The 13,258-nt window shown below is 45.8% G+C and overlaps 1 protein-coding gene across 2 annotated transcripts in view; it reads left to right on the top strand.

Annotated features, from left to right (window-relative positions):
* The window catches only part of SKAP1 (src kinase associated phosphoprotein 1), a 295,603-nt gene extending 290,059 nt beyond the window's left edge, over positions 1-5,544 (top strand). The window contains exons 12-13 of one of the 2 annotated variants that reach the window (XM_065909373.1): positions 1,912-2,020; positions 4,185-5,544. In XM_065909373.1, the coding sequence (XP_065765445.1) occupies positions 1,912-2,013 (102 nt within the window). In that variant the 3' untranslated portion in view covers positions 2,014-2,020; positions 4,185-5,544. Of the gene's footprint in view, positions 1-1,911; positions 2,021-3,928 lie in introns of both variants that reach the window. The other variant, XM_065909372.1, reaches the window with a different exon arrangement.
* The last annotated feature ends 7,714 nt before the right edge of the window (positions 5,545-13,258 follow it).

The raw sequence follows: 13,258 nt of genomic DNA, 5'->3' as shown, positions 1-13,258 counted from the left end.
TTGTATCCAACTCTTTTACAACCCGGTGGACTACAGCCCGCCAAGCTCCTCTGTCCATGGCATTTCCCAGACAAGAATATTCTAGTGGATTGCCATTTCCTTCTCCAAGGCATCTTCCTGACCCAGGCATCAAACTCACATCTCCTGCATTGGCAGGCGGATACTTTACCACTGAGCCACCAGGGAAGTCGGACTGTGGTAGGAACTATTTAATAATTGTTTTCAAAGACAAAAGAAATCTGATTACACTTCAGTGCTGATGGAAGGGGCCATTTACATTGGAGGCAGACATCAGACTTCTCAGAACCTGGTCTCTAAGAAACAAAGCAGAGAGTTACAAGTGCATAACCAGGGGTGAGACGCTTCCTCCACTTTAATTGAAAAGAAGAGTGATTGTCAATACAGGTAAGTTCCTGTTTTGGTGGCTGAAGTTTGACGGATCTGATAGCTTCTTTTTTCTCTTTGAAGGTAGAAAAGAGGTCAGCTGCTGAGAGGGGAGAAGCAGAGTTGGAAGAGGGGAGATCCACTAAAAGAAAAAGAAAATCAGTTGACCCAGAATTTTATTGTGTCAAAAACTCGGTTTTCTTTCTTTTTACCCTAGATCTCAGCAGTCAGCTGTGCAAAAGATAGATCCAGTGGAATACCTGTACTTCCCATGTATTCCTAAATATCTTACTTTAAAAGGAAAGCATGTCCTAGTGCTTACAGGAGTAGTTCTGGAACGCCCCTCATTCGCTGTGCTTTCGAGAAGCTCTTCTGTACTCCAGGGGCTCTGTTCTCAACCCTGCACTGCCCTTCTTTTAAACCCTCTCAATCCCCTTCTTGTTTGCCCTCTTCCCTGCCTGTCATGTCCTGCCTGTTATTACTGATGTGCTTGACAACCTCCCACCTATTCCAGGGGAGGCATCTAATGTTTAGAGCATCTACTATGTATCAGACACTGAATTACTTTCACTTCGGCGGCATCACTTAGGTCTCCCTCCACAGAGGGGAGGGGTGATGTTATCCCAACTCTTACAGAAGAGGAAGTTAAAGTCAGGAGACCCTCCGGTCACATGGCTACTAAATGACCAAGTAGGGACAAGATCCCAGTCTGTCTGACTCCAAAGCCCATTACTCTATGCTGTGAACTCCCAGGGAGCAGGCAGTGTTCTGACTCTCATCCACCTCATGGGAACTCAGACAGCACTTTGCACATGGAAGAAGCTTGGGAAATATTATTGATTTGAACTATGACCCGACTCCCTGCATACTTCAGTGCTCTGGCATTTTTGGGTGTGCCCGGCTTTCCCCAAAGAAGCCGTTCCACTCTGCTCGGTAAAAGACATGCTCTTTAGGTTCAGCCATGGCAGCAAATGTGCTAAATGTACAATGTAGACAGAAAGATGGCAAAAGGAAAGTAGAGTTTGCTTCTTCTAGATACCTTTTTAAATAATTTGTATTGATTTACTTTAGTTTTGGCTGTGCTGGGTCTTTGCTGCTGTGAAGGTTTTTCTCTAGTTGCGGGGAGCAGGGGCTACTCTGCAGTTGCAGTGTGCAACGAGACAGGCTCTAGGGTACATGGGCTTCAGTAACTGTGGCCTGTGGACTCAGTAGTTGGGGCTCCCAGGCTCCAGAGCACAGGCCCAACAACTGTGGCACTCGGGCTTAGTTGCTCCGAAGCATGTGGGATCTTCCCGGATCAGGGATCAAACCTGTGTCTCCTGCTTTGGCAGGCAGATTCTTTACCACTGAGCCACCAAGCAAGCCCTAGATAACTTTTAGTAATCCCATCAAGAGTGTTAATGAGTTGTACTGATAGTGTCAACAAAGAAACTATCCAAATTCTCCATGTGATCATTAACAGATTACATAAGGTTAACAGAAGCATAACTACATTCCAACCGAAACCATCCTCTTTTCATTTTTCAGGAATATAGTATGTATGGCTGGTGGGTCGGAGAACTGAACAGCCTCATTGGGATTGTTCCAAAGGAGTATCTCACCACTGCCTTTGAAGTGGAAGAAAGATGAAGCCCAGGTATCAGAACCATGCCAATAGATTTGTTGGCCATGCCTTCATTTCTCTGTGAAGGATGAGAGTTGCTGATGAAGTAACTTTTCTTCATTTCCAAAAGTGATGACGGTGATTTACCATTGAAAGAAGCTAAGTCTGTAATTGTTTTTCCTAAACTGGGGGACTCTGTCAATCAGGATTAGATTCAATTACGTGTGACAGAAAACTCAAAATAACAGTGATTTAATTAACACATAAATTTATTTTTCTCTTCCGTAAGAATCTGGAGGTAAGTAATCCAAGGTGTTCAGGTCCCAGGTACCTTCTCTTTTTGCCACACTGCATGTGGTCAACATTGCCATGGTTACCTCATGGCCCAAGATGGATGCTCCAGTTCGCAACTATCATGTCAGTATCCTACCCAACAGGAAAGATAGAAAGAAAGGAGACATGCACATCTCTCCTAAGGACACTTCACAGATGTTGCACACACCACTTCTGCTTATATCCCATTGGTCAGAACTCGGATATACAGACATATCAAGCTACAAAGAAAGTTTCTTCTAGGTAGAACCTGTATCCAGCTTAAAAGTGGAGTAGTAGGGAGGCATTAGTAAATTTAAAGGAAAGAATAAATATTGGAGAGCAATTAGGAATGTTTGCCACAAGGATGGATCTGGGTTTCTTTATCCACAGCTCTCAAATCCAGGGCAACATTTCCCCCAAATGCCCATGTATTGCAATATGATTGACAAAGATTAGGAATCCAGTATAAGGATTCCTGTGGAACATAATCAATCCCTCAGTCGGAAGGATCCCGTGGAGAAGGAAATCACAACCCACTCCAGTACTCTTGCCTGGGAAATCGCGTGGACAGAGGAGCTATAGAACATGGAGTTGCAAAGAGGCAGACATGACTTAGCAACTAAACAAAAAGACTATGGGTTGCATTTTATGAGCAAGAACCACATTATACCACATTAAGCAGCAGAGTGAGTGTCTGCTTTGGGTGGGATGACAACATGATTAGAATTAGGATGGTGGTGGAGGACACCAAGGCTAGCATGATGTCACTAGCTCCATCTTCCAATCTGAAACAGGAGCTGCCTTTATTGATGGGGGTGAGGGATGACACATGTGACAGTGACACAGACGGGCCTTGGGATCTTTCAGGCCAGGGCCCGCTCTAGTGTGCAGCAGCAGTGCCCTAACTGCTCGTTTAGGGCATCACATAAGGAGAGATCTTACTCTCTAATGCCCTTGTACAATCATGAGGCACCAGCTCGGGGCTCTCACTCGAAGTCTGACTTTATGACTTTCCCATTTCTAGGCCCTGAATGCAGAAGACTTGGAATTTCTCTTCAAATCTAAATAAATTCTCCCTACTTCACTCTGTCATTTATTTAATGACAAACTTGTTTCTCCTCATTCTCTTTGACCCAACAATTCCACATCTAGGGGTTTATCCTACAGGTACACTTGCACACAGGCAAAATAATATACACACAAGGTTACCTGTAATAGCAAACCACTGGAAATGACTTAAAGGTTCAATAGAGACCTCCCCAAGGAACTGTAGTAATTCATAGAATTGAATACTATGCAACAGTAAGGAAAAAAAGAAAGCGCTCCACACCTATGGAATACATTCTGAGATATGTAGGTAAGTAAAAAAAAAAAAGAAGTAGTAAAGGGTAGGTCTAATATGCTCCATCTGTGTAAAAAAGGGAGTCTCATTGCTTCTATATGTATGAGAATATATGAGATATCACTGGAAGGAGAAAGATGATGATAACACTGTTTGCCTCCAACAACAGAGAAATTACATGACTGTGAGACAGGGTAGGAGGGAGACACTTTTTACTCTACACCCTTTTATATCTTCTACATTTCGAATCATAAAAGCAGATTTATGTGTGTTTCCCCCTTTAGGACACACATCCTTCTCTCTACCCTGCCTTTATGAAGAAACGAAGAGCCCGCTCCCTACCCCTGCCAGCCCACCACCACCACCAACTCTTCTCTTTAGAGAAAAGACCCAAGTCCCTGACACCCCTGCACAGTACATGCAACCCACCGTAAGACGAGTGAGCAGAGGCCTCTTCAGCCGACCTGTTACTAGACCTGCCACCGCACAGCTGACCGCAGGCTAAACATGTCCACAAACCCACCTCTGCCTTTTCCGCAGGCTTGTCTCAGAGAAGGTGAGACAGAAGGAAGCCTTTGGAGGAAGAAATTGCTGCTTGCTTTGGCTGGTTTCAAAAGCACAAATAAACTTCTGATTTGGTTCTTTGCCCTGTGATGGAGTTGTGTTTCTTTTTGTAAACTGGTATCAAAATGCTGGCTCTGGGCATTCTTATCATCTCCAAACAACATGGGAAGGGACAGCCTGAGCGAAAACGAAAGCCCACCTACTTGGTTATTTTTATCTTTTGTGCTCAGTCTGTCTGAAATGAGACAGGGCCAGAAGCAAGTCCTTGAGTCAGCACATTGGAGAGCTCCTTTCGGGGCCTCAGTTACCAGCCCCACTGTGTCCTGCGGGCTGAGGGAGTGCCGTGGGGAAGGCTTGTGTCTACACAGCGCTGTTTCCTTTCCCTGTTTCCTGGGCCTAGCACTCGGGGTGTCTGTGCCTTGAAGAGGCAGCAAAACACAATGGTTAAGAGCATAGCTTTGAGGGTTTCCCTGGTGGTCTAGTGGATGGGCATCCATTCTGCAGTGCTGAGGACACCAGTTCGATCCCTGGTCCCAGAAGATTCCACTTGCCTCAGGGCAACTCAGCCTATATGCCACAACTCCTGAGCCTGCACTCTAGAGCTTTCGGGCTGCAACTGCTAAAGCCAGGGCACAGCAAAGAAGGCACAGGACAACCAATAAGTAAATAATAATTTTTAAAATTTTTGTTTAAAAGAAAAGAACATAACTTTGATGGAATGCCCTAGCAGTCCAGTGGATAGGACTTGGCACTTTCACTGCCGGCCCAGGTTCAATCCCTGGTTTCCCGATCTTGGGAACCAGGATCCCTCAAGCCATGTGGGGTGGCCAAAAAAAAAAAAAGAAACTCTGGGATCAGTCAGCCTGGAAACAAATTCCTCACCTTAGAAGGGGTATACTCCATCTCACCAGGTCATTAAGAGATTAAAGGAGTTAATAAGTGTAACATACCTGGAACACCATCTGGCACATAGTAACTGCTCAATAAAGTTTAGTTATTAATGCCTGACCCTCTACACAAGAAATATTGAGAGATGGGCAACTGAGCAGCTAAGGAAATTTCACCTTCAAAGCTGCTCCTATTCAGAGCTGTCCTGGATTGGCAGTATCCTTCCTCATCCCCATCTCATAGCCCTGCAATAAGGTACCACTTCATGTCACCAAAGAGAGAAACTGGGAACAAATAGGGATGTTGTTAGTGGATTCCAGGTTTCTGAAAAGGTCCTATGCCAGCTATTCATTTCCAGATTTTTCTGACCCAGGAGTAAAACAAAAGGAAGCTTCGTGTATGTGTGATGGATAAAGATGTAAGAAAAGAGGACAATTTAGGTCTGGGAGAGGAAAAAATAGAGATAAAAGGAACTAGAGAACTGTCCCTGACATCCCCTCAACTTTACACAGGGTGCCAAAGGAGAAGCAACCGCTAGGTGGCAGCAGATGCGCAGATGAATCAAAGGGAACCAATTGCCTTCTGTTTTAGGAACATTTGCACCAATCCCAACCTACAGGTAAAGACAATGGGCATTGTTCTAAAGTGGTTAACAGAAGGAGCAAACAGAAACCCCTCTGTGCCCAATTGCTTCCTCTGTAGAGAATCCTCAGAGTCCCAAGTCTGCAAGGCTGGGTGGCTAAGAGAAGAGAATACCATTGTACCAGCACTGTTCCATGATGAAAGAAAAGGAGAAACCAGAAGAGGAACAGGAGGTACCCAGGGCAGCGTCAGAAGAGGTATGAAAGAGGAGCAGGGTCAGTGCTTCACTCTGCATAGCTGGACTCTCAGTGGCATGACCTTTAAAACAAAGCCCTCCCCCCCCCCAAAAAAAAAAACAAAGCCCCCTTGCTGCAATAGTCCTTTCTGTACCTGCAGACCTGAGGAAATCATCTGCCAAACTACAAGGGTCTTTTGGCACCTCCATCTACTGCCCCACACTCACATCCTAGCTGTAAAAGAGGAAAAAGAAAGTAGACTGGCCCTAAAAGATAGAAACAAATGGACTAATTGGGAATCTGGTCCATAGCCAGCTGGCCGTTTCTGACCTTGCTACATGGCTGGAAAAGAAACAGCAAGTTCAAGACCATCTTCAAACAAAGGGCATTCTCTGTCACGGAGAAAGCAGTGGATTCCTACAGTCTGCCTGAAGCTAAACCTCATCTAGCAGATCTGCTCAATTCCACAGCCACCATTTAGCCAACAGTCTCAGAAAGCAACTGGTTAATCAGATTACTGCTTCTCTGTTTGACTCCAGTAACCAAATCCCCACCTTACTGCCTGTGACTAACTGGATAACTGGGGCATTAGAACACTTAACTAACCACATTATATGTAGAATGGCTTCTGAACGGCCACTAACTGCACTAGCACATGAAACTCAAGAGGGGAGAGGTACAAGGTGGGACACCTTTTTCCTTCCTTGATTTTACGTTGAGAAAATAAGAAAGCTAAAATCCTGTATTTAAGAAGCAAATGTACAGATATCCTTTACAAATAAATATCTGTATATCCAGATAAATATCTATATAAATATCTTTACAGATAAATAATAATTAACACAGAATTTACCAACATCCACTGGATAATCTGACTTGAGATTGGTACAGTTCAGCCTGCATCATCCAACTTGATATCTGAGAATACTAAATGCTCTGAAAGCAATCTTTCAGCTACATTTCATTAAAAATACATTTTTCCAGTGTGTTTCCTCGGTCATCCATATAGCAAAACAGCATAGACATTGTTTTACAATTACCTCAATATTACATTTTCCAACATGATGGTCTGTCTCTTAGAAATCTGTATTTAATTCAAAACCAACTATATCTTTTCCCTCTGGTGAATAAAAATGGAAAAGACAGGAGAACTCCTATTGAGTCTCATTCCCTAAACCCAGACATTTTGATTCCATTTAAAGTGGGACCAAATCAATGTCATCCCTCCTGTTAGGAGCAGATACCTTGATAGCTCAGCTGGTAAAGAATCCGCCTGCAATGCAGGAGACCCTGGTTTGATTCCTGGGTGGGGAAGATCCCCTGGAGAAGGGATAGGTAACCCACTCCAGTATTCTTTGGCTTCCCTGATGGCTCAGCTGGTGAAGAATCGCCTGCAATGCGGGAGACCTGATCCCTGAGTTGGCAAGATTCCATGGAGAAGGGAACAACTACCCACTTCAGTATTCTGGCCTGAAGAATTTCATGGACTGTGAGTCACTTTCACTTTATGTAAGGAATAAACACATATGTAAGGAGTAGCCTAGATTTCAAGTGTTATCCTTAACTTTTTTTAAAGCACTTTCACTTGCTCAGTTGCACCACCTTAAATGTAATTAGTTATTCTTTTCAAATGGCAAAACTGAAAATGTGAAAGACGAACAAAAATCACACAAAATCTGCTGTTAAAGAGGAAATGACATAAGGGACTTTTGAAAATCGCGGTCTGCTGCACTGCTTATTGAATCACTCCAGTTCTGTTGCTGTGGCAAGACACCCCGGTGACACATTCCCAAAATCCACATTCCACACCAGTCACATTATAATAATGCGCTGGTGTCACAAAGCCTCTGTGTTGGGGGAGGGAGTGGGACAGTCCTGCTTTTATAAATCAGTCTGAGAATGAGGGAGTTGAAGAAAAGGAAGACAAGAAAGAAAGAAAATAAACTAATGTATGTTCGTATGTTCTTTCTTTTTCTCCTCCTCATCTTGAGAACAAAACTCCTGGATACCAGGGACAGAGGCGCTTTAATCTCTGGCCAAAAGGAAGCTCTCCCTGCAGTCTCCCCACAAGGAGAGACTTGGGGAGGATAAATCTTGAGTGGCACTGACTTGCTAATTCCCAGAGCACCAGCAGACTCTGTAGAGCTGACTTTAGAAAAAGCAGCCATCTACATAGAGGATTATCCCTGTTACACAGCCCAGTGACTCAAACTAATTTTCTCATTTGTGGATTACCCTAGTCCCTTGCTTCCCCTCTCTTCTGCCCAGCTATTTCATTTCCCATTAGAATTTACGGAGATTGGGTAGGAAGTCTGAAACTTAAAACTAAAGAGAGATTTTTCTTCTTCAAGGGATTTGAATTAATTCTCCCTGTTTTCCTATCAAAACCTAACTGCTCAGAAAACATTTTTTTGGATTTGTTTTTGAACAAAACAAGTTGGTTTTGTTTTTGGATTTTTTTTTTTTTTAATTAATATGAACTGACTACCCTCTTGCGACTCTTGGGATTCAATTAATGATATATTTTAAGATGCAGCCCATTTTGTACCAAAATCCTTTCTAAATATAACGCCCCTACCCCTAAAAAACTACAGTATTTGAGGAAACTAAAGTAAAATTAATAGACTATATAATTTATTTTCTAAATAGTGACATTTTTTGAAAATGAAAGGGGGCATTACTAATAAGGATGCCAGAATCGTAGGTATAAACAGGGATGTGGTCACCCTAAAAATATGCCCAAATAGGTTATCTAGTCACCAGGGGAGTGGGCAGCAGATAGAGAGATGAACTGGTTCTCCTGGTACAGTGTTTGGCGACATCCCTTCTCCCCTGCAGGCCTGGCCCCTAGGCAAACCCTGCCAACTAGGCGCTCATTTCCTGATGCCCAGGCTGTTCTGAGAGGCCTGGTGTCTCTGGCATCAAGCTGCTCATGGCAGTGGCCAGCCGTCGGCAGCTGTGTGTGTTCGCTCCCTCGCGGGGCCCATCGCCGCCTGCCGCCCCGCCACCTGGCAGAGTGCCACTGGCAATAGTATGCCACCTCCTTGCCTCCCATGATGGGCGTGAGTTCCAAGAGGTTTCTAGTGCAGGTCCTCAAAGAAGGCATCTGGTTCCACTGCAGATCCTCTTAGCCTGATGGTGAGCAGCTGGGCACCTTTTATCCCCCACATGCGATCATGGAACAGAAAACAGGCTACAAACACCTCCCTTCGAACCACAGTCAGGCACGGGCATTGCTCTGCCCTGAATCAGCAAGATGGCACATGCACACCACCTACATTTCCTGGATGCCTCCCATCCCCTGGATGCACCCTGCTCAGCCTATCGTTAATATGTTCCACCTCCAAGAAAGCACCTGGCATCAGGAGATTTGGGATCATTTCTTCAACATCTCCAAAGCAGTGCAGTGGAGGTGTGAGAAGGGGAGGGGACTGAGAGCTTATTGCTTCATTCTGTTAATACAGGGCTTCTCAACGTGGCACTCCTGACATTGGGACCAGATAATTTTATGTTTGGGGGGCTGTCAAATGTTCAGCAGCATCTGGCCTCTACCCACTAGATGCCAGTACTGATCCCCCAGCAGCTCCCCCCACTTCTGACAGAAGTGTCTCGAGACATTGTCAGATGTGCCCTGGGAACAAAACGACCCCTGGTGGAGAACCACTGTCTCAGGCCATATGGATTTGCTTAGATCCAAGAGAAACTGCCTTGTCTTCTAGAAGTCTGCACTTTAGCCACTACATTAGTGACAGGGAGAGGCTTAGGAAGTTGGAAAGACAGAGTATAACTGTCATGAATTCTTCAGGGTTTAAGAACCAGCAAGCCAGCCCCCATGTTCAACAGGAACATGGAGATCTGCTCCCCTGCACTGCCGCGGAGCCGCACCACAAGAGTAATGTTTTCGAATGAATAAATTGGTGCTTTCTGATTCAGAAAGCTGCACCACAGTGAGTGCTGTAGTAACTATCCTTTTTCCTGTTTCTGTAGCAGAAACCTAGAAGGGGTGCCCTGAAAGTCTCAAACAGGACTGAATGTTAACCCTGTGTACTATTTCAGAGCAAGAATCCCAGGTTCCCAGAACCAGCACAGAAATCGCTGCGGTGCAAGGGCCCATGCTGAATCCCTGCGCTTGGTCTGGGGCTGGTGTGGTGCCGACTGCTCGTCCTGGGCAGAGCAGGGAGTCAGGGCAGTCATCTCAAGGCTGTGATTTTCCTGGTCCTTCGTGGTTAGTTTAGGGGAAAGTCCTCTCTTACAGAATGACTCCCAGGAGCTCTGTCAAGAATAAAAAAAAAAAAAAAAAAACACAACCAAAACCCATCACCTTCTCAGGAGGCCAAAAGAAGATGAAGGGTCCAGGACCTTTGTCTCTGACTGCAGAGGGCAGACCGAAGGGCCAGCCAGAGCCCTGACCACACTGCCTCCCATGGGCCCCGAATCTGAGGCACCTGGAAGGGTTATTAGCAGGATTGGAACTCATCCCTCTGCTGGGACTAGATCATAATTACAGTAATTTTCTAACAGAGCTCGGCAGTAGGACTGTTTAATCAGCATCTGACTCCCTTGTGTTCCCAGCCCTCATCACTCAAGGAGAGGAGTGGGATGGCTCTTAAAGAGACAGTGCCTGCCTTTCAGCGTTGCTAACAGATGTGCCCTAATTGGTAGAATATATCTAAGTCTCGTAGCTTATAGCAGGCAGGTTACATTGCCTCCAACGAACCGCCACAAGCTCTCACTATCCTTGGCCTTCTGCTAGAGGGATTCAGGTCAGGCTTCTGGTGGGTCTGGCTTCCCACGCCAACCAGGCCACCAGGGGAAGGGACACACACAGGGCTAGAGAACCTAAAAGGCTAAAACACTTAAAACACACACACAAAGGCTCTAACTAGCCAGCCCCTTCAAAAGGCTGTTTGAAAGAAAAAGTCGAGCAGGCTGAAAACAGGAAGGACTTGACAGCCGCAGGTAAGAAATGTTAATCCACAGATCACAGAAGCATCTCGTGTTCCTGCCCTTCCAGGGGAGAAGCCCTTGAAGACTTTCGGGTGGTCCTTTTATTCTCACAGTAGCTTCACCATCTCTCTACTTAAGATTCACACCTCCTGGGACTTCCCTGCTGGTCTAGTGGCTGAGACTCCTTGTTTGCAATGCAGGAGGCCCAGGTTCAATTCCTGGTGAGGGAACTAGTTCCCACATGCTGCAACTAAGACCTGGAGCAGCCAAATAGTAAATAAATAAATGAACACAATTAAAGAAAAAAAGATTCACACCTCCCTCACTGCTGTGTCAGTACCCTTGTTTTCCTCCTCTTCTGCTGGTGGAAGTAGACCATGTCTCCCCGGAACAGAAAGGAAGTAAACTGACCCTGCTCACGGGGTCAGGTGCACGGTCTCCTAAAAACGTGGCACTTTTTATCCTTTCGAACATAAATGGCCAAGTTTATTTATCTTGAGGTTTGAGGTTCCAGCCTTCCAGCTCCAAGTCCAGCCATGACTGAGGTGGAAGTGGTTGTCCTCAATAGGTTACTTCTGCCGCCCTGCTGGTAAGCCCAACGCACACCTGGTCACTGAAGCAGTTGACAACGGTTCCTTAGAGAGAAGAGCTGGGGCGGGGTGAAGATGAGAGAATGTGGTGGGGGCAGGGGATTTCCACAGCAGACTGGAAAAACCCTCAGGAAAGAAGGCACGGCTGTAAACAGAGCAGGAAGAGGGACACTCATCCACAGCTCAAAGAAAGGTCACCTTGAGCCAGATGACAGTCCCCCTACAGAGCCGGGTCCCTGCTGGCAGAAGGCCGCCTGGGGGGCGGCTGAGGGCCAGTGTCCAGCGTCCCGAGCTTGCACTGCAGTGGCCTTCAGCTTGGTTTCAGCTGTACCTCAATTGGCTACTCACATGTAAATCTGCAGAAGCCACTCCAGCCCCCAGTGGGATGTTCCTGTGAGGCAGGCCAGGAGCTGGGCTGTTTCCATTCCTCCCTCCAACCTCGCATCCTCCCAGCCCACTGCCCTCCCCACTCCTGACCAGGGATTGAACCCTTAATGTAAACAAATTCACAAACATGGAACTAAACTTACTGTCCAGTCAGACCACTAAAGTCACAATCGCCTCCTAAGCCAAAGCTATGGGAGCGGGTACGAGGCACCTGGGACTCGGTGGTGTAGCTCTAAGGCCTTAGTGGTGAGCAAACCTCAGACTGTGGAGGATTTCTGAGAACAACTCTGAAAAACTCTGCGGGGAAATTTATTTTTTTCCTTGAACAGTGGGGGACTTAGTTATCCCATTTTTTTTAGCCGTACCACGTCTTAGTTGCCGCACACAGGATCTTCCATCTTCATTGCTGCATGTGAGATCTTTAGTTGCAGCATGCAAACTCTTAGTTGCGGTATGTGGATTCTAGTTCCCTGACGAGGGATCAAACCTGGGCCCCCTGCATTGGGAGCATGGAGTCTCAGCCACTGGACCACCAGGGAAGTCCCCAGCTTCTTTTTTTCAAGATTTTTTTTTGGGAAAAAAAAAATCTTGTTTTACAGAAGTTGGGAAGTATCTCTTAAATGAATATGTTCTACCTGAAACATGCTTTTTAAAAACCATGATCAGCTCAGTTTCCTCAGCTAGAAAATGAAGATGATACTTGCCCTGCCCCCTCCTCACTGAGCACCGTGGTCAAATAAACAATGTGTATGAAACTCATTTTCACACAAGAAAACCCATGTCCTCCTACACACACACACAGACACACACACACACTTCCTCCCACCAAACAAAAGGGAATCTATGACTTTGGGATCACTTATCCTGTGTGACAGGAGATGACTAGACTTGGGCCACATAAGTAACTGTCAGAAGAAAGATGACAAGGGGCTTCCCTTATGGTCCAATGATTAGGATTCTGTGTTTTTACTCTAGGGGGCAAAGGTTCAATCCCTGCTCAGGGAACTAAGATCCCACATGCTGAGCAGCATAGGCAAAAAAAAAAAATTAGTACGGTGACTGTAAGTCAGACACAGAACCTACCTCAAACCCAAATTCTAACAAAAAAATATTTCCATTCTACAAAACAGCTCAGCAGGCCACTGGCCCAGTAGCTCCCCATCCTCCCTACAGAGGCTATCAGCCATGGCAGCATCCATGTACACACCGCGACAGAACGAGATGGGGGAGAGGCAGATGGCACTGCCGAGCCAGAGAGGAAAATCCATCTCTGCTGTTGTTCTGGTAACTCTAGGCCCGCGTTACTAGAAAAACTCTCCCTCCATTAGGACATCTCCTTCCACGGCCTACACTCAACTCTGCACAAGGCAGTTCCGGGACGGCGCCTGGCCTTAGATTAACTGAGGCCCTGCTGTATGCA

Source organism: Muntiacus reevesi, chromosome 18 (genome assembly GCF_963930625.1).
Source record: "Muntiacus reevesi chromosome 18, mMunRee1.1, whole genome shotgun sequence".
Classification (NCBI taxonomy): domain Eukaryota; kingdom Metazoa; phylum Chordata; class Mammalia; order Artiodactyla; family Cervidae; genus Muntiacus; species Muntiacus reevesi.
The sequence above is the reverse complement of the archived record's forward strand: the minus strand, read 5'-3'. Positions and strand labels throughout refer to the sequence as shown.